At 41.8% G+C, this 19,890-nt stretch overlaps 1 protein-coding gene and 1 pseudogene across 2 annotated transcripts in view; both read right to left on the bottom strand.

Moving 5' to 3' along the window:
- Positions 1-540: 540 nt before the first annotated feature.
- LOC147333728 (uncharacterized) lies at positions 541-12,282 on the bottom strand. Its single transcript, XM_086285839.1, has 7 exons — positions 12,148-12,282; positions 10,984-11,334; positions 8,674-9,006; positions 8,490-8,588; positions 5,321-5,680; positions 1,881-2,291; positions 541-1,640 (listed from the first exon to the last, which is right to left on the bottom strand). Exons 1-7 carry the CDS (start codon positions 12,182-12,184, stop codon positions 1,198-1,200), a joined length of 2,034 nt encoding a protein of 677 aa, XP_086141965.1. The 5' UTR covers positions 12,185-12,282; the 3' UTR covers positions 541-1,197.
- A 4,250-nt stretch (positions 12,283-16,532) lies between these two features.
- The window catches only part of LOC147333726 (uncharacterized), a 43,095-nt pseudogene continuing 39,737 nt past the window's right edge, over positions 16,533-19,890 (bottom strand). Inside the window, exons 8-10 of the transcript XR_015125664.1 lie at positions 18,058-18,425; positions 16,723-17,034; positions 16,533-16,624 (exon numbers count right to left, since the gene is read on the bottom strand). The product of XR_015125664.1 is annotated as an uncharacterized LOC147333726 (transcript). The remainder of the gene's footprint in view (positions 16,625-16,722; positions 17,035-18,057; positions 18,426-19,890) is intronic.

Genomic DNA, 19,890 nt, shown 5'->3' with positions numbered 1-19,890 from the left:
ATTGGGCATGAGGAAGAAGAGGAGGCCTCACCAGCCACTGTTTATCCGGGGCCTTGGAGTGGAGAGGGTGAGCAGCTTTAGGTACCTGGACGTCTACATCTCTGAGGACCTCACCTGGACACTGAACACCACACAGCTGGTCAAGAAGGCTCAGCAGTGGCTGTATTTCCTGAGGAGGCTGAGGAAATTTGGTATGTCGGCCAAGATCCTCAGCAGGTTCTCCAGCTGCATTGTGGAGAGCACACTGAACAGCTGCATCACTGCATGGTATTGCAGCACTACTGCTATGGACCAAACGCCTGCAGAGAGTGATAGCAACTGCGGAGAACATCACCAGGACTCCGCTGCCCTCTCTGCAGAGCATCTACCATTGAGTCCAGAGGAGAGCTGCCTCCATCCTCAAAGACCCAACACACCCCCAACACCCACTGTTCACACTTCTGCCCTCGAGACAAAGGTTTAGAAGCGTGAAATCCAGAACATCCAGACTCAACAACTCCTTCTTCCCCACTGCCATCAGACTCTTGAACAGTTGACCTATTTTTGAACAGTAATAATAATGTTTTTTGCACATCAGGTCATCTTACATATTAAACCACCATATTAAGCTACAGCTCTTTGCACACATCTATGTTTCACATTTCCATATTTTGTCTCCTCTTTCTGTCCTTATTTATTTATTTGTACTATTTGTATTTATATGTTCATTCTTATTGTATATGTTAACCGGCATCTGTAGGTGGACAGCAGAGAAAGGATTTCATTGCACAGAGAAATGCCCTTTTCTCTTGTTACACATGACAATAAACACTTTGAATCCTTGAATGAGAAATATCTAGGAGACATCAGTAATATCAGGTTTGTGTACGCCGTCCTGTAGAACGCTTACATACAGCTGCTTCTGTCTCTGATCTCTGAGTATCTCTCAGCTTCAGCTGGGACTCCACCCAGGTGTTGGTTGGTTGACATTTGACAACATCCAAATGACTGGATCAAAGTGTTTGAATGATCTCATCAGCTTTAAAATTATTGATATTTATACATTTACATTGATTTGGACTAAACTAACAAAACTATTGATTTGATCTGAACTCAAATCATGCCAGAGGCTTTTATTTTGAAGTTAGGATCATTTTAATGGTCTTCTTAGTTCATTTAAACACACAGTTGCTCCGCCTGACATTTTTGGCTTTTAGATCAAAACATCAAAGAATTTATTTTATTTGAATGAACTGAAAATAGATTCAAACTAAAAGCTTTTAGAGAATAAACTCCTACATGACCTCTGACCTTTGCCCTGTATCTACAGCACTGACCTCTGACTTTCAGCTCCACTTGTTTCATCATCAGGATGTTTCCCTCCCTGCTGTAGACGGTGCAGGTGTAGGTCCAGTTGTCCCAGTCTGTGGGGTATTTCAGGGTCAGACTGAGGTCTCCAGTTTTCAGCAGGTCTTCATTCATCTTCGTTCGGTCTCTGTAAACCTGGTGCTGTTCTTCATGCTGGTCAGAGCCGTTCTTATACACGTGGGCCTTTGCATTGTTATCCATCCACTCCACTTTAGCATCTTCAGGCAGGTGAAGTGTGGTGTTTAAGGGCAGCTGGACAGACTCCTCCCCTGAATCCACCTCCACCTGGGGGACTGAGAGGACAACAAAGCACAACATGAGCTTGGATGGAGACATTTGTGTTGCTTCTAACAGGCGGAATGCTGCTGCTTCACTGGGAGAAGTACACTACACTGCATTAGAAAAACTGCTGCTTTCAAGTGCAGAGCAACAAACTATTTGAACTGATCCAACTTTATTAACACAGACAAAGATTTGTGGATCAGCTGCTGTTTGCTGCTATAGGACCTTTGCCCTGTATCTACAGCACTGACCTCTGACTTTCAGCTCCACTTGTTTCTTCATCAGGATGTTTCCCTCCCTGCTGTAGACGGTGCAGGTGTAGGTCCTGTTGTCTCCATCTGTGGGGTGTTTCAGGGTCAGACTGAGGTCTCCAGTTTTCAGCAGGTCTTCATTCATCTTCGTTCGGTCTCTGTAAAACTGGTGCTGTTCTTCAGGCTGGTCAGAGCCGTTCTCATACACGTGGACCTTCACGTATGTGCCCATCCACTCCACTTTAGCGTCTTCAGGCAGGTGAAGTGTGGTGTTGAAGGGCAGCTGGACAGACTCCACCCCTGAATCCACCTCCACCTGGGGGACTGAGAGGACAACAAAGCACAACATGAGCTTGGATGGAGACATTTGTGTTGACTCTAACAGGCTGAATGCTGCTGCTTCACTGGGAGCTCACTGTTAGATAGAAAGTGGTCAGTGTGAAGAGGAGACGCAGCAGAAAGATGAAGACTGACAGGAAGAAAGCAGTGAACAGACTGTTGGAGCTGCTGTTAGTGGGACAGGACTTTATTCAGTCTCTGAGGACCAGATTTGACTTGATGAAGCAGAGAAACACAGTCTGAGTGTTTCTGTCACACTCACTTCATCACACAGCTCAGTTTGACAACATGTGGAAGAATTTGATAGAAGCCTTCCTTTAGTAAAAGCACCAAGAAAACACCATGAAAACACCTCACTACACACAAAACTGCAGTACTGGCAAATTGTACATAAAGTATGAAAAGTCAAAGTACTTATTGTGCAGAAAAATGTTCCCATCAGTGTCTGTGGATCAATATTACTGCTGCACATGTTTAAGGCTGAGCTCATTTCAAATCCTTTCTATTGTGTTGAATCTGCAGTAATGCATCATATTCTATAAAATCATATGTTTGTAGTGGCTGTCCTGTGAGGACCACGTCTCTCTAAACAAACAGCTGTTAATGAGCTCACAAACACAGGCCTACAGCTGGATTTGAAAAAGTCCATTCAATAGAAAATCAACAATCACAGCTGGACTCACTACTCCATTCATACAAAACTGTTCAAAGAAGTCCTGACATTAATTCACGCTTCAAATCATATGATCAACCTATCTCTAATAATTATGTACCACAGGCCTTCAAGCTGACAGTAGGTAAAGCGTTACTTTAAAAAGGTCTTAGCTAATTATAGGCCAATCTTCAACCTTCCATTCATATCAAAATATCCTATTAGAGTGATTAGAACATGCTGTAGGTATTATGGGTACTGCACTGCAGTGGTTTGTATCATATCTATCTAATAGACTCCAATTTGTGCATGTAAATGGAGAGTCCTCTTCACACACTGAGGTTAATTATGGTGTTCCACAGGGTTCAGTGCTAGGACCAATTCTGTTTACATCATACATGCTTCATTTAGGCAGTATCATCAGAAGGCATAGCATACATTATGAGCTGTGGAGATGACACCAAACTCTATCATTGCTAAACTCTACATCCACCTCACTAACAGACATTATTCTCTGCTAACCTTATCCATGTTTACAGCTCGTGGTTAAATGCCAAAAAGGTCAACTCCACATCCCTCCCCCACAGTCTCCTGATTGGTCTGAATGTTCTTGATTGGCTCACTAACAGCCAATAAAATCTAATGTACAGAATTACAGTATTAGTTAGGAAACTGTACACGCTGCTTTCAAGTGCAGAGCAACAAACTATTTGAACTGATCCAACTTTATTAACACAGACAAAGATTTGTGCATCAGCTGCTGTTTGCTGCTATAGATATAATCCAGCTGATGTGGAGAACTACATGTGATGCAGCCAGTGTTGGGGAGTAACGGAATACATGTACCGCCGTTACGTATTTAAAATACAAAATATGAGTAACTGTATTCCGTTACAGTTACCGTTTAAAAAGCTGGTATTCAGAATACAGTTACTTTGTTGAAATAAATGGATTACACTGCGGTACTTTCCTGTTTCATTTTGTCGCGTGTCAGGACTGTTTGGGTTTTGTTTGACAGCTACGTTCTGTTGTTCCAGGCGGCAGCGTTACGGTTGCCATGGTTACAGGGCGATGCTCTCTCTCTCTGCGACTGTGTGTTTCCTGGGTGAGAGAGCGCCTTTTCGTTGTTGTTGTTGTTGTGCTAAGCTAACAGGCAGAATGCTACAAGCATAGCTCTAAAGAATGTAGCATCATGGGCAGTGTAGTCCGTGTTGCAGGGAGAATGGACTGCCATACACGTTATGGGTCTGTGAGCGAGGAGGGAGAAAAAGGGGAGTGGAAAGGTACGAGTTGTCATCGAGGAAAAACGGGAGCTGGAAGCATGTAAATATAATAATAACCACTGCAGCCAAGAAGAGTGCCTGACGAGCCCAGTTGTAAGTAAGCTATTAAGACTCGACTGTACACTGTGTTCGTGTTTTCCTCCGAAAACAATAAGGAGCAGTTGGAGCAGTCTTTCAACGCCTCTCTCTGTCGCTCGCAAGAAAAGTTGACCCAGACAACAAAGTAAAGCTATTTTTCGGCTACGAGCCGACAGGGACCCCGCCGTATTAGTCAGAGGTCCCTTTACTACAGTTCGGAGTCGCGGACCTTCAGTAATAGTAATAAATCACACAGCAATAGTACATTCACGTTGTTGTAAAAAGCATGATAATATATTAAGTAATCCAAAGTATTCAGAATACGTTACTGTCATTGAGTAACATAACGGAATACGTTACAGAATACATTTTGGGGCATGTATTCTGTATTCTGTAATGGAATACATTTTAAAAGTAACCTTCCCAACACTGGATGCAGCCATGAATCTGACTGATTTCTTTCCATTTTCAAAGGTTGATGCATCAGTTAAAGTCCTTAAAAAGCTCAGAAATAAAGAGAAAGGTTGGTTACAGCAAAGAGAGGCACTGGCAGCCTTTAAGACACTAAACAAGAGAAACAGATCAGAGAACATCAGACTGAATAAGTGGAATAAAGTGAAACAGAACTAACGCTCCCTAAGAATGGAGCTGTCAGAGGAAGAGAGCAGCAAACTGAAAGTCTCTGTTAGCTGCAGAGCTCTGAAACTTCACACAGCTTTGGATGATAACATGGAGAAAGGATGTGGAGATGTTCACACTTCTGCTAGAAATCATCTTCTAGTTATTGTGACTCAGATATGACTGATTATAGATGAGGACCAAAGAAGGTTGTTACTGAGATTTGAGCTGACTTAGCTTAGCCTGTGTTTTAGCCACATGCTAAACAAACACATGTTCAGAAACTAGAAGATGTTACCTTTCAGATGAAGTCTCACACATGAACTTTGCTCCTACAGTTCATCTGCTGAAGCTTTTACATTTGGGAGGAAATCAAATAAAAACCAAAACAGCCACAAACATCAGACATGCTAACACTGTGACATTATTGGATGGAGCCACTGAGACTGAACCACCATCATGAGTCTGACCTCTGACCTTTGACCTGTATCTACAGCACTCACCTCTGACTTTCAGCTCCACTTGTTTCTTCATCAGGATGTTTCCCTCCCTGGTGTAGACGGTGCAGGTGTAGGTGGAGTTGTCTCCATCTGTGGGGTGTATCAGGGTCAGACTGAGGTCTCCAGGTTCCAGTAAGTTTCTCTTCATCTTTGTTCGGTTCTTGTATTTATCGTCCTGTTCTTCAGGCTGGTCAGAGCCGTTCTCATACATGTGGACCTTCCTGTTGTTTGCATCCTTCCACTCCACTTTAGCATCTTTAGGCAGACAAACCGTGGCTTTGCAGATCAGCTGGACAGACTCCACCCCTGAATCCACCCCCACCTGGTAAACTGAGAGGACAACAAAGCACAACATGAGCTGTAGTGAAGGTTACTAATGTTCTCCTTATGACCTGTTACAGAGGACTTATTTCTGTGCTTGTCCTGTTAGACCTCAGTGTAGACCACAACATTTTACTACAAACACTAGAACACACCAGAGTTAATAAAGGAAATTCACTGCAGTGGTTTGAATCATATCTGATAGATTCCAGTTTGTTCATGTAAATGAGGAGTTTCCTTCAGACACAAAAATTATTCATAGATGTGTATGATTGCTCTCCAGATGATACACATTCGATTTTCATGATTAATACCTGTCAAATCATTTACAGGCACGTTTTAAAGACACAAAGGCCTGGATCAACTCTAATTTACTGCTTCTAAATTCATCACATTGATCCAGGACCTGTACATAACTAGAACTAACACACACATATTAGTGTTTTTCAAATGAGGTCAGTGACCACTGTGTGATCGCTGCAGTCAGACAATTGAAGCTCCCAAAATCAAAGCCTCAAATAGTTTTTAAGATATTTTAAGAATTTCTGTGAGCAAAATTTCTTTTATGATTTCTGGGACGACAACTGGAACAGAATCCACCTCATTACTGATGTAGAGCTGGCATGGAATATTTACAGAATGCTTAGTTTTGTCCTTGGAGTTCTGCAGAAATCATTAAACCTTCTAAAATTAAAAAAGGCCAAATCAGAGCTTTAGCTTTGAAAAATCATTAAACATCTTAATGATCCTAAAAAGTTCTGGAAAATAATAAAATCTTATTAAGGGGATATAGCCACCAAAATACCAGATTTTGTTTTAAAAGGCTGACGTACTTTACTGAAATATTTTATATTTTAAGTGCTTTATACAGTTTGTTTCTTCAGGGTCTTTATTTGAATCTTTACATCAGATTTCAAACAGCTTAATAAACAGGAGGCTCTCTCTGTAACAACTCAAACTCAGTCTGTGCTTCAGGCCTTCAGCTTTTCTCCTCTGAATCCAACAGATTTAAGGTTCACCAGACCTTAAATCTGTTGGATCCCAATGAATGTTGGATCCCAATGATCCCAATGAATCTGCAGGACCAAATCAACCTGATCCTTATTTTCTTAAACTGGCTGCAGATTTTATAACAGAATCGCCAACTTGTAATTTTAGTTTTAGTCTTTTGAACACTGAGATCCCTGAAATATGGAAATCTACCAATGTTCTCTCTTTGATGAAAAGAGGTGATGTTAATAACTACAGGCACACATCTAAATACTGTGTTTAAGTTTACAAAAGCTTATTAATGAACAACCCCAAGAAATTTACAAATTAATTATTTCCCAACATCAGGATTCAGTAAACAACACAGCACAATAACTGCTGCTATTAAAGTGGTGAACGACATCATTAATGCAATGGACTGAAAAAAATACTGAGCTGTTCTTTGTCTTGGTTTGTCGGAGGCTTTTGACACAGTTGTCCTGCCATTTTAGTAAACAGACTAAAGAATATTGGTGTAGCTGTAAATGCTGTGAGTTGGTTATCAAATTATTTGTCAGCTAGAACACAGTGTGTCCAAAGGAGTTCCCCAGGGCTCCATATTAGGACCACTGCTCTTCTGTGTACATAGATAAAAATGCTGCATTACATTTTTATTCAGATGAAGTGCAAAAACTTGAGTTTGTGCAGTCTGCCTTTGATGATGTTCAGTCCCATTTGACTCAAATTAAGTTGGCGTTAAATTCAGATAAGTTCAAGTTCAAGTGGCAAAGACACTTCCTAAGAACAAAGCCAGTTAAAGGATTAAAAATAAAAAATAGTCACATCTTATAAATTTCTAGGTATCATTATAGATCTGTCATGGTCGTGGGTCAGTGACCCAGATGCAGACCGTGACAAGATCATAATTTGTCATTTAAAGCTCACACTGAAAGGCTGCTGAGCTGAAATTTATACTAAGTTTTCTTTGAGGCATAAATGTTGTTTCTTCTCCAAATGAGTAAACACTTCATCTCTGTAACTTTTTACCTTTAGTGGATTACAGTGATCTGCTTCTATGAATGCACCTGGTCAATAGTTAAAGAGTTATTGGATTGAATAAAGAGGTTGGACACTTTCCATTATTGTGTTTTATATTTTATTACTGGCTGTGGAAGTCATGTATATCACTGTTCTCTGTATGCTGCTGCTAAATGTCCAACTCTGTATATCTGAGGATTTTCTCATTGGTTGATTTTTATCTATAAATCTCTGCTTGGGTTTGTTCTTTCTTATTTGTGTGTATATGTGTGTCTTTAGAGTCAGAACAGAATTGGGGGAAAAAAGCTTTTGAATAAGTTGCCTCTGGAAAAATCTACAGAAGAAGTTTAAAGTCCATTTTAAAGAAGTGAGAGAATGGCTCCATTTGATCAGTGTGAATTTTGTTATTGCTGTTTTTATAATGACCTGTTATTTTATAAGATTCATGATTCATGTTTGTGTTGTGGTTTTTATTATTGTGGAATCTATGACTTGAACCTTGAGGTGACCGTTGTTATGATTTGCACTATATAAAGAAAACTGAGTTCACAGATCAATGCAGTGAAGCACACACACTGTTTAGTAAAGTCATGTTGTGGAGCTGTTTCACTGATCAATGACTGAGTCTGAAGGAGGTTTTCTGATTTCTGGAACAAACCTGGAAGTTTCTCTTCAGCTCTCTGTATCAGCTGTTTGTAACTCTCAACTCTTTCAGCTTCTGGAACAAGTTTGTGTGAGCCACAGTCAAGGAGCCACCAGAGGACACCTGCTGACCATCGGCATTATGGGTAGTGTAGTAGGAGACACTCACCTGACATGAAATAGTGCCGGAAATAATATATGAGACCTCCAGAAATAACAAGAAGAACCAGGAGAACCAGGAGAGCTGTGGCCCAGGATGGAAACTGTTCTGTGGAAAATTACAAAAACAACATGACCTTTGAACTCTGACCTCTGTCCTGCACTGTATCCTGGTTTTTATCTACAACACTGACCTTTGACCTGCAGCACTACTTTGTGTCTCAGGATGTCTTTGTCCCTGTAGATGGTGCAGATGTATCCTCCACTGTCTCTCTCTGTGGGGTATTCCAGGGTCAGACTGAGGTCTCCAGTTCTCAGCAGGTCTTTGTTCATCTTTGTGCGACCACAGTAAAGGTCGTCCTGGTTCTTAAGGTGGTCACTTCCATTTGAATACTCGTGGACCATCATAATTTCTTGGTCAAATCTCGTCCACTTCACTGTGGTGTCCTCAGGCAGGTCAGGTGTTGTGTTGCATTGCAGGATGACAGACTCTGACCCTTCAATGACCTCCACCTCAACCTGTTGGTCTGAGAGGACAGTAAACCAAAATATAAAAATTGCATCTGGAAAGTATTCCCAGTGCTTTATTTGTTCCACATTTTGTTATTCCAACATGGATTAGATTGAGTTTCACCTCACATTTCTACACACACAATTCCAGGGGATTCCCATGATGCACTGAGTTTTTCCTTTCCGGTCACCTTCCTCACTCACTATGTGTTAATGCAGAGAGGTTTATGTGTTAACAGACCTCTCTGCATTGAATCATACTTGTTATTAACCTCTGTCTCTCTTCCACAGCATGTCTTTATCCTGTCTTCCTTCTCTCACACCAACCGGTCGCAGCAGATGGCCCCGCCCCTCCCTGAGCCTGGTTCTGCCGGAGGTTTCTTCCTGTTAAAAGGGAGTTTTTCCTTCCCACTGTCGCCAAAGTGCTTGCTCATAGGGGGTCATATGATTGTTGGGTTTTCTCTGCATGTATTATTGTAGGGTCTACCTTACAATATAAAGCGCCTTGAGGCGACTGTTGTTGTGATTTGGCGCTGTATAAATAAAATTTAATTGAACATACCTCACAATGACAGGCTACTGTTTAAATGATTGCAAATGTATAAAAAAAAATGAGAATAACATGTAATCACAAACTTTGCTCAGTGCTTTGTTGAAGCAACTTTGGCAGCAATTACAGCCTTCAGTCTTTCTCAGTATGGCAGCTATTTTTAGGCATTTTCTTTATTCTTCTTTGCAGACCCTCTCAAGCACCATCAGGCTGGATGGGGAGTGTCAGTGCAAAGGCATTGTCTAATCTCTCCAGAGATGTTTGATTGGGTTCTTGTCTGGGCTCTGACTGGACCACTCAAGAACAAACACCACAAAGTGGTCCTAAAGCTCTCCTTTGTTATCTTGTCTCTATGTTCATTTTCCTGCCACCACCAGTGGTGCCTGTTTTTTTTCCAGACACGACACTTGGCATTCAGGCCAAAGAGTTTAATATTGGTTTCATCAGACCAGAGAATTTTCTTTCTCATGATCTGAGAGTCCTTCAGGGACTTTTTGGCAAACTCGATTCAATACATACTGTCTCAGAGGTCTGCAGACAATTCCTTGGACTTCAAGGCTCGATTTGTGTTCTGACACGTACTGTCAACTGTTGGACCTTATACAGACAGGTCTGTGCCTGTCCAAATCATGTCCAATCAACTGCATCGACCACAGGTGGACTCCAATCAAGAAACATCTGACATATTCTCAAAGGGAACAAGATTCAACTGAGCTCAACTTTTAGTGTCCCAGAAAAGGCTGTAAGTACTTCTGTCCATCTGTTAATTTTAGCTTTTTTAAATATACCTGGACAAATTTTAAGCAAATGTTTTTCCGTATTCATTATGGGGATTTTGTGCAGGTAGAAGTGGAGGTGAAAAACTGATTCCATCCATTTTGGAATAAGGCTGTTACATAACAAAATGTGGGGAAAAAGGAAGGGCTGAGAGTATTTTCTGTAACTAAAGAAGCAGATTCAGTCACACTGATTTTAATCATAGAATCGACCTGATCTGAGATCTGAGCATCTGTGTTACTGACCTCTGACTCTGCTAGATATCAATAATAAAGTCATTAAAATCTCTATTCTGCATGATAAACTATCAGGACAGATTGTGAGCCAAAACTGTGCCAGGTCTTCACAGTACTACTGTTAGTAATCACACTTAAGTAACAGTCATGTTGTGCTATTGTCTGTCTGTATTAGGCCTTTCAGGTGCTGGTTTTCCTGCACATGTAAGAATTTCTGGATCAAGTTATCCAGATTTAGTAGAAACACCAAAAATTGTACCAATAAGATTCTATTTTCTTCTTCTTTGGTGTTCATGTTTTTATTTTTCCAGTGTGGTTGCTTCTAGAGAACATTATTACTATTTTATCAGCTTTCAGAACTAGAAGGATCTCTTTTGTTACTCTTTAGTTTGGCCTCTGACCTTCATAATCACAGGTGTTGGGTTTCTTACCTTTGACATGCAGCTGTATGTCTGTCAGTTTCAGTTCCTGTCTTTCATTTCCGATGGAGCAGGTGTAGTTGCCACTATCAGTCATTTGGGGTTTTCTCAGAGTGAGGCTGAAGTCTGAACTGTCCAGAGCATCAGGCCTCATTGATGTGCGCCCTCTGTAACGCTTGTTTTGCCCTTTCAGATCATCTGTTTCCTCTCGTCGTAGGTGGACAGATTTGGGGTTGAGATCATTGCGAGTCCACAGCACTGTGGGATTTTCCTCAGGTATAATACCTGAGTACTTGCAAGGCAACAGGATAGATTTTTCCCCCTCATACACCTCCACCACTGGAGCCAGGGCATGCTGGGAAACTGGAAGGAGACACAAGCACACACAACAAAAACATGTTTATGTATTTGCAGTGGATTTTCTCCTTGGGTTCATACAAAGTCGTTTCAGAAAGTGTATGTAACGTAATGTAATTATGAAAAGCATTCAAACATGTATCCTTCCTCTCCAACAAACACTGAAAGGACATCAAAGATGTTAAAGAAAACTGATGGATGTCTGAACAACACTGAGGTGAAAGGAGGAAACCATCTCTTATTTATATCTACATTTGGTTGAAAAATGAACACAGATACAAGCAGATCTGAGCCCAGAAACCTTCTTTTTATGAGACAACAGCGCTAATAATGACACCGCAGTCCATCAATTTTTAACACATAACCTCACCATGCAACAACATCAAATGAGGCAGAAGCACAGTCACACACAGAGAAAACAGTTTATTAGTAAATAAACATCTTAGTATTACAACATAGAAAAGTGTCACCACTGACAATGTTACACACAACTGGCAACACAACCAATTTTCATCTGTATCATTGGACAAGTTTTTCTTCTTTTTTTTTTTTTTGCCATAGTCGTTAATCTTGTCAAACGTCACTACACTCTGGCAGGTTTGTGGTTCTATCAGTAAGAAACAGAGACGTCTGGAACACACAGATAGTTCGTCTTAAACAGATATGAACTCAGCTGTAACCCTGTGAGCGCCCTGCATGAAGTCCCAGAATAAAGTCAAGTACAGTCAATTTACATTCAGTAAATTCATGTTATACTTTATGTTGTCTAAAAGCACAAACAGCTGTGTCGTTGTGTTTGCATTCAAAGAGCGCTCTTACCGAGTACGAGGAGCAGGAGTGGCAGCAACATCTTCATCACCAGTTAAAGTCCTGATAACAACAACACGCAGCTGCTGCTGCACCAAAGGTTTGGTCCTCTTACGTTAGACAGAGAAAACCTGATAATTTCCTTTTGATCTTTCAAAATAAAATATTTTTTATAGCAAATGACTTTCACAATTAAACTCAGAGGAGAAACAGCATGCAGCGAGGATGTGTGGTGCTGTTTGAGTCATGTTTGAAGACAGGGGTGGCTGTAGCTCAGGTGGCAGAGCAGGTCAGCCACTAATCAGAAGGTCGGTGGTTCGATCCCAGGCTGCCTCCTGGCTGCATGCCAAATATCCTTGGGCAAGATACTAACCCCGTGTTTGCCTACTGGTGGTGGTCAGAGGGCCCGGTGGCGCCAGTGTCCGGCAGCCTCGCCTCTGTCAGTGCGCCCCAGGGCAGCTGTGGCTACAATGTAGCTTGCCATCACCAGTGTGTGAATGGGTGAATGACTGAATGTAGTGTGAAGCGCTTTGGGGTCCTATGGACTAGAAAAGCGCTATACAAATGCAGGCCATTTACCATTTACATAACTTTGTTTGTTTCTTCAGTTTTTATGTATTAAAGTAAAAAAAAAAAACAGTGCTGAACACAGAGTCATAAAAAGAATATATATGCATTCTGATTGAGCTAAAAGTAAATCATACGATATTGACAATGAATCAGAGTTTTAAAACAGAAAAATAAGTAATAATTTTGTAATAATTGTTCTAGATTTTCAATATCAGTGTTTAAGTGACTCATCAGGAAGTTAGACCGTGACCGTTTGGATGTGGTGAAAAGAGGAAAAGAACATAACAGGAAAAGTGTTAGAAGTAAGAAGAGTGGGGTAAGAGTGAGAGGCGGAGGAAGGAGGGACAAGCGTGGACAACCGTATAAAAACACTGTGTCAGTATAGAACCTACGCATGTGTTAACCACACCTTACACCACAGGGGAGGGACCATGCTGGAACACAGCTGGCTCCTTTAAATACAGAGGACTTACAGTGGTTTATAGTGTGGTTACTCACCTCTGTATGTTCAGTCTGCTGTTTCTGCGTTTGCCTTCTTTGTCCTCTTTTCTTCCCAGGAGCCAGTTTCAGCCTGACTTACCTGCTGAGATTGTTGGACATACAGACCGTGGATTTTCCCTTCTCAAAGTTTTTTGAGTCCAGCCTGTAACTTCAGTTAAGAAGTTTTTTTTTCTCAACCTAGACTCTGGTCATTTATAGATTTGATCATTCTTTAAACCTCAAACAGATTTTATTTTCATCTCATTATGTTTGTTATGTTCTGTATCACTTTGAATGTGTTTCCTCCTCCTATTGTGAACATGACTGAGACGTGTTTGAGTCTTCAGGTCAAGCTGTCCTTTGTTTCCTTTGTAAGACACAGGTAAGCAATAAGTGCCTGACTTAACTCAGAAGACGACGAAACCACTTAGATCGGTTTTTATGAATTACATGATGATTTGTGTTAATGCAGGAGTAATGTTCCATAATTAAATGAAGAGTTCATTACGCCCTGATACCTTACTAACGCCTCATGGTGTGTATTTATAGTTGACGTGCATGCATTTTCTTTTGATAGCCTCCAAAGCATTGTGGGAGCTGAAGTTTCACAACTCTGAGCATGTTCATTTAATAAATGTAATTTGCCCAAAAACAAACAAACTGAGAAGAAACATGTAAATATGAAACCATGAATATAAATCTGAAATCAGTGTAACTACAGTACGATTTAGAAGTAGTTCAACTTAGTCCGTTTCCTTGCAGTCAGTCAAACTAATCAATGACTGATGCACCCTAGTTTATTACTGATATCAAGTTTCACATAGACCAGTGCTTCTCAAACTTTTCACAATGAGTACCACCTCATAAAATATATGGCTCTTGAAGTACCACCCATATGACCAACATTATAGCACAGTAGTATAGGCCAATTTAACACCACATACAGTTTACATGAGACAATTTTATTTCTTATATGAATGTTATTTATTTTAACTGTCATAAACAGGATGTGACATAATGATAATAACAACAACTGTACTGCATTAAAACATTCACAGCAGGTGGGATAACCAATTTTTAAACAATGACCTGATGAATCCTGCTTCCAGGTTCAACCTACTCTGAGTTTTATAATAAGGCTGTTGTGTTTTTAACATGTTTTAATGCTTTGGATCTTGTTCCGTGTAATCTAAACAAGCCCCTACAAAAGGTCAGTGATCACTGTCGGCCTCTCTCGGTTTTTATTACCACTGTTCATTTTAAAGCTCAGTTTTTAAACCCTTACGATTTAACTACAGCTCATGCAGCAGTATATTAATGACTAACCTCGTATTGTGGATGGATTAGCTCAGTCGTTCTCCTGACTGAAGTGTGATCCGTTCACAGCATCCTGCCATGCGATTACATTTGTCCCTGACCTTTGGGAACCCTCACGTTAGCTTTTATCTAGAGGAAAAAAGAGTTAGCGTTCACCCTCCAGCTTCACTGTGTTTATATTATGCTAACCATAGCTGTGTAGCTAGCCTCCACATACCAGCTAGCCCAACTTCAGTAACACTACAAACACCACTGCTGTTTAGTTTTTCAATTCAATTCAATTTATCTATCGCCAAATCACAACAACAGTCGCTCAAGGTGATTTATATGTTTTCTGTCTTCATTTAACCTCGCTGGATCCACTGTCCACCTGCCGTGTGATGACCCTCCTCCAGGAACCCCCCATCCAAGGGAAATACACCACTCTCAAGGCGCTGCTTCTGCGGTGTTATTTCCTCTCCGACGCAGAGCGGGCCGAGAAAGTCCTCTCTTTCTCGGGCCTGGATGATGGTACCGCTCTCGAGCTCATAGAGAGCACGCTGTCCTTTTTAGGAATGGATGATGCTGGATTCCTCTTTACTCATGTCTTCCTCTGACAGTTATCGGCACCAGTGCGAGCTGGCCTCATCAACTCCCTGCTGCTGGCCTCGAAGGATTATCGCTCTTCTGGGTACTAGGAGCTTCAGCATCCAGGTGATAGTTCCGACGGCATCTCCCACCGATTCTCCTGGGGACTCCGACTCATCGATGGTAGTTGGGATCGCGGAACCGTGGAAAAGGGCTGTGTTTTTACCACCAGCGTTTTGGCTGCCTTGTAGTTTTAAGGCCTGGGGAAATGAGTCCACCCCGCCAGCGCTCTGTAGCGGCCGTGATCGCTGGCGATGTCCAGCAGAGATTCAAATTCAAATTTTATTTGTCACACACACACACACACAACCATACACAGTATGACATGGGGGTGAAATGCTTGTAGCTGTACAATGCCCGACCATTAAATGACAGAAGAAAAGTTTTACAATATTTACAATTTACTACAAAAATTTACAAATTAACTTAGGAATTTACAGTAAAGAATGTGCAAATAGCAGAAGAGATTATAAAGATAAGGATTATAAATTATAGGATTATAGGAAATGTGTGGTGGTGCGTGTGGTGACGTGTGTGAGAGTCCAGTCTTATAGTGACGTGTTTGGGAGAGTCCAGTCCTACACCTGGTTCAGGGCCCGAATAGCCTGGGAGAAGAAGCTCCTCCTCATTCTCTCTGTTTTGGCCTTAAGGGAGCGGAAGCGCTTCCCAGACCTCAACAGTGAGAAGAGTCCATTGTTGGGATGGGAGAGGTCCATCATAATCTTCCTAGCTTTGGACTTGCACCGCTTGGTGTAGATGGACAGCAGGTCAGGGAGCTCTGATTGAATGATGCGTTCTGCCGAGCGCACCACCCTTTGCAGATCTCGTCTGTCCTGCTTGGTGCTGTTCCCAAACCAGGTGCAGATGTTTGACGTCAGGATGTGGAGAAGATGAGAGATCTCCATCAAGGAAACAGAAACTGTTAGCATCCACTCGTCACCTCAGTCAGAGTCAGCATCATGAAGACCAAACTAACTTCATCTGTTCTCATGTCTTCATCTCAGTCCTTACTGTGCTCAGCTTTGTTCTAAAGAAAATACAACACGGCTCCATTTACAGCAGAAAAACTCATGAGTTTACAGGCTGACTTTAATGTGTTTCTGCACATGCTTGTCCTCTGGTCATGTGATCATGTGGTTTGTAGGAACGCTCCTCTTCCTCAGAGGATCCACCTGTGCTTCCTCTCCTCTCTCCTCCACCTGTTACAGTGAGGGAATGTCCTCCATGATGGAGGAGCTGCTGGAAAGTGCTGAGAGTTTCCTCCAGAGTGAGACCTCTGTCACAGTTCAGAGGATCTACGGCAGCAGAGACCTTCATGGACACTAAAAGTCTCAAACACACAACAACAACATCACACTGACTCCACTCTGACATCACTGATCAATAATCAAAGAACACACAGATCAAACTGATTGATCAGCCATCAGAGGAGTCGGATCAATGGAGCTGCTTCTGTTCCTGATGTCCCCTGTTTGATCCTGGACCTGAACTCTCCCTGCAGAGGAGACACAACACAGTCAGAGACACACACACACACACACACACACACACACACGATCAATTAAATCAATGAACGATCAAACAAGCAGATACCTTTGACTTTCAGCAGCACAGTTTTGTGTCTGTTGATCTTCTTGCTGTAGACCACACATCCATACTCTCCACTGTCTCTCTCTGTGGGGTGTTTCAGGGTCAGACTGAGGTCTCCAGTTTTCAGCAGGTCTTCATTCATCTTCGTTCGGTCTCTGTAAACCTGGTGATGTCTGTCAGGCTTGTCCAATGAGTTTGTACAAAGGTGGGTGTTATAATCACTGTCCATCCACACGACTTCAGCATCTTCAGCCAAGTTTTTTGTGGTTTTGAGGGGCAGCTGGACAGACTCTGCCCTCTCCTCCACCTCACAGACTGAGAGGACAACAAACACAACGTGAGCTGTGGGCCCAAATTTACTCCATGTGGCGTCTGTCCAGTCACGTGTCTGTAGGTGGGTCTAAAATGGAGGTTGTTGACGGAAAACGGCTAGGTAGGCATGGTAACTACTGTTAATCATGTGGCTACCCGCTACCGGCAAAAATAACAGAGGAAAGCGGGACGGTAAGCAAATCTCTGTCGCTGTGTGTTTTTGTGTTCTTTTGCGGCTCATTCAGTGAATTTTGGTCTGATCGTGGTGAAACTTGGTGTGTGGAGTCAGTGATAGCCTTGGAAGCTAACCAGCCTGTCTTTAGCCGGTTACATGAAGTCTGGAGAATTTCTGGTTCGGTTTTATTTGTTTAGTGGACTTTTGCGCATTTACGTAACTGCTCGTTTAATCACGGGTTGTTTTCGGTGTGTTTGGTGGTTGTAGAAATGGTTTATATGACATTTTAGCTGAGATTCAGAAGTTTCTGTGGATACCACACATGTCTGGACTTATATTTCTCAACCGGCGTTATAACCGATTAAACGTGATCTCCTCCTTTTTGCCCCCGGTACCGGGGGCGTGGGGCTTAAATATGTAGGACTGCTTTGTTTCATTTGCATAATATCTCCAAAATTCAGACACACAAACAGAAGCATCCTCTCTGAATGATGTTGCAATAAAAGCTCCCTGAAAAGCCTTCAGGTGATCCACTGTGTGAGTGCTGACAAACAATACAAAGACAAACCATCTTTCTCCATATTTGCTGCTCTTCATCTGCTTTTTTAAATCCTGCTCCTCACACATCTTGAATAATCAGGCCCCAACATACTGTAAAGCCTCACAGTGTTATATTATCTGAGGAGAGCACTTCACTCCTTTAGAGTGCAGGCTTACTTCACACATTTGAATAAATGTTTACCTTCAATCAGCTTCTGATCAGCACTGATGACAATGACTGAAATACTTGGAAACAGATAACAGGAGTCAAACTTACAATATGACCTCTGACCTGTATCTACAGCACTGACCTCTGACTTTCAGCAGCACTTGTTTCTTCAGCAGGATGTGTCCCTCCCTGTTTTAGACGGTGCAGGTGAAGGTCTTTATATCTCTGTCAGCATCAGACTGAGGTCTCCAGTTTTCAGCAGGTCTTCATGCATCTTTGTTCGGTCTCTGTAACGACTGTGGTGTTTTTCAGGCTGGTCAGAGCCGTTCTGAAACACATGGACCTTCCTGTCTTGTCTGTCAATCCACTGCACTTTAGCATCTTCAGGCAGGGGAAGTGTGGCTTTGCAGAGCAGCTGGACAGACTCCACCTCTGAATCCACCTCCACCTGGGGGACTGAGAGACAGAGGAGGAAGTGTTTGAGAAGCAGTGTTAAAAGTCCGCTTGGTACTGCACCTTGTTTATACTACGTTACCCATGATGCACCTTAGTGATGGTAAATTTGATTCTTTTTACTGAATCGAGTATTAATGAATCACTCACCAAAGTGAATCGGCTTTTTTGAGTCATTTGATTCATTGAGTCAGTTGTCCAGAGAGTGCAAAAAAAAAAAAAAAAATGTACATTTTCACTCAAACTTAGTTTCTCTTTTCATGTAAATCCTACTGCTAAGATGAATGATTCTAAAAAACAAACAAAACACAAAAAAAACAAAACACAAAACAACTATTTTATAGAGCAAAAACATTTCTAAAATTAAGCAATTTCCTATCAAAATTGCTTAATAAACATTTATTTTGTTTATTTTTATTTTATTAGTATTTTCCTTAAATGTGTTAAATATATATTTTCTCATCTAAATGTCCACTGAGCTGTGAGCCAGGGGGCGGTAATGCGCCTTAACATTGGTTGCCAACCAAGAAGAAGAAGCTGTGAGCCAGGAGGGAGGGGGTGAGTGAGTGAGTGAGTGAGTGAGTGAGTGATTCGTTCGTGTCACTACCCGATCCGTACCGGAAACCTGATCGGTACCCCGCATGCGCGAAAGGTGTCTACTTCCGGTCGAGGCATTTTACCATAGTTACGGGTCAGAGTATCTGTTAAGATGTTAAGTATAACAAGTATCTCTTAAAATGTTTCCGATAATGAAACATTTAATACAATGGAGACAAAAACAAAAAAATTAAAAGATAGTGACAGATCAGGACTCCGATCCTTACTGCACATGTGCAAAGTCGGACCGTAAAAATCGGGTCTACCCGATCCGTACCGCGCATGTGCAGGGGTTTTCTTCTTCTTCTGTTCGTTTAATGGCAGTGTACTCCCCAGTGTATGAGGATACCGCCACCTGGTGACTGAGCGAATGAAGCCTATTGTAAACTGAATTAGCGTCATTACAAACGTGTGTTAAATTTGATTTAGTGATAGTAGAGTGTGTTTATGCTTGTCTGTGTGGAGAGGATTGTTGGAATAGTGATGATGATGTCCGCTATCACTGTCAGTAAACACTTCATCTGGCTGCTGAATCTTCATGTGACATGTTACAAAGTCAGTATTATTAACTCTGTCATTAGGCACCATTCTTCTTATTTTACGGCGCTGTTGTTCAATCGGGGGACGCTCTCTGTTGAGGAGAAAAGCGTGAATTTGTTTGTATACGGATTATCCATAGTTTAAATGTCCCGGTAGTCGAAAAGGAGGCAGAGCTGTTGAGAAATGCTAGGAGCTAACTGGGCGCTAACCGTATCATTCAAATATATTGAATGTTGGCAAAGAGAGGAAATGACGTAAGATTTGCGCATGCGGGGTACCAATCGGGTTTCCGGTACGGATCGGGTATGGACAGTTCGCTCTATGATTCAGCACAGGAGGGAGGGGCTGAGTAGCTCAAATGTGCTGTTAGCATGTTAGCAGAGCG

Source organism: Aulonocara sp. 'chitande type north' Nkhata Bay, linkage group LG3 (genome assembly GCF_057382095.1).
Source record: "Aulonocara sp. 'chitande type north' Nkhata Bay isolate Kocher_YH1m ecotype deep benthic linkage group LG3, A_spYH_male_GT1.1, whole genome shotgun sequence".
NCBI classification, from domain to species: domain Eukaryota; kingdom Metazoa; phylum Chordata; class Actinopteri; order Cichliformes; family Cichlidae; genus Aulonocara; species Aulonocara sp. 'chitande type north' Nkhata Bay.
This window is presented reverse-complemented; position numbering and strand designations above follow the sequence as displayed.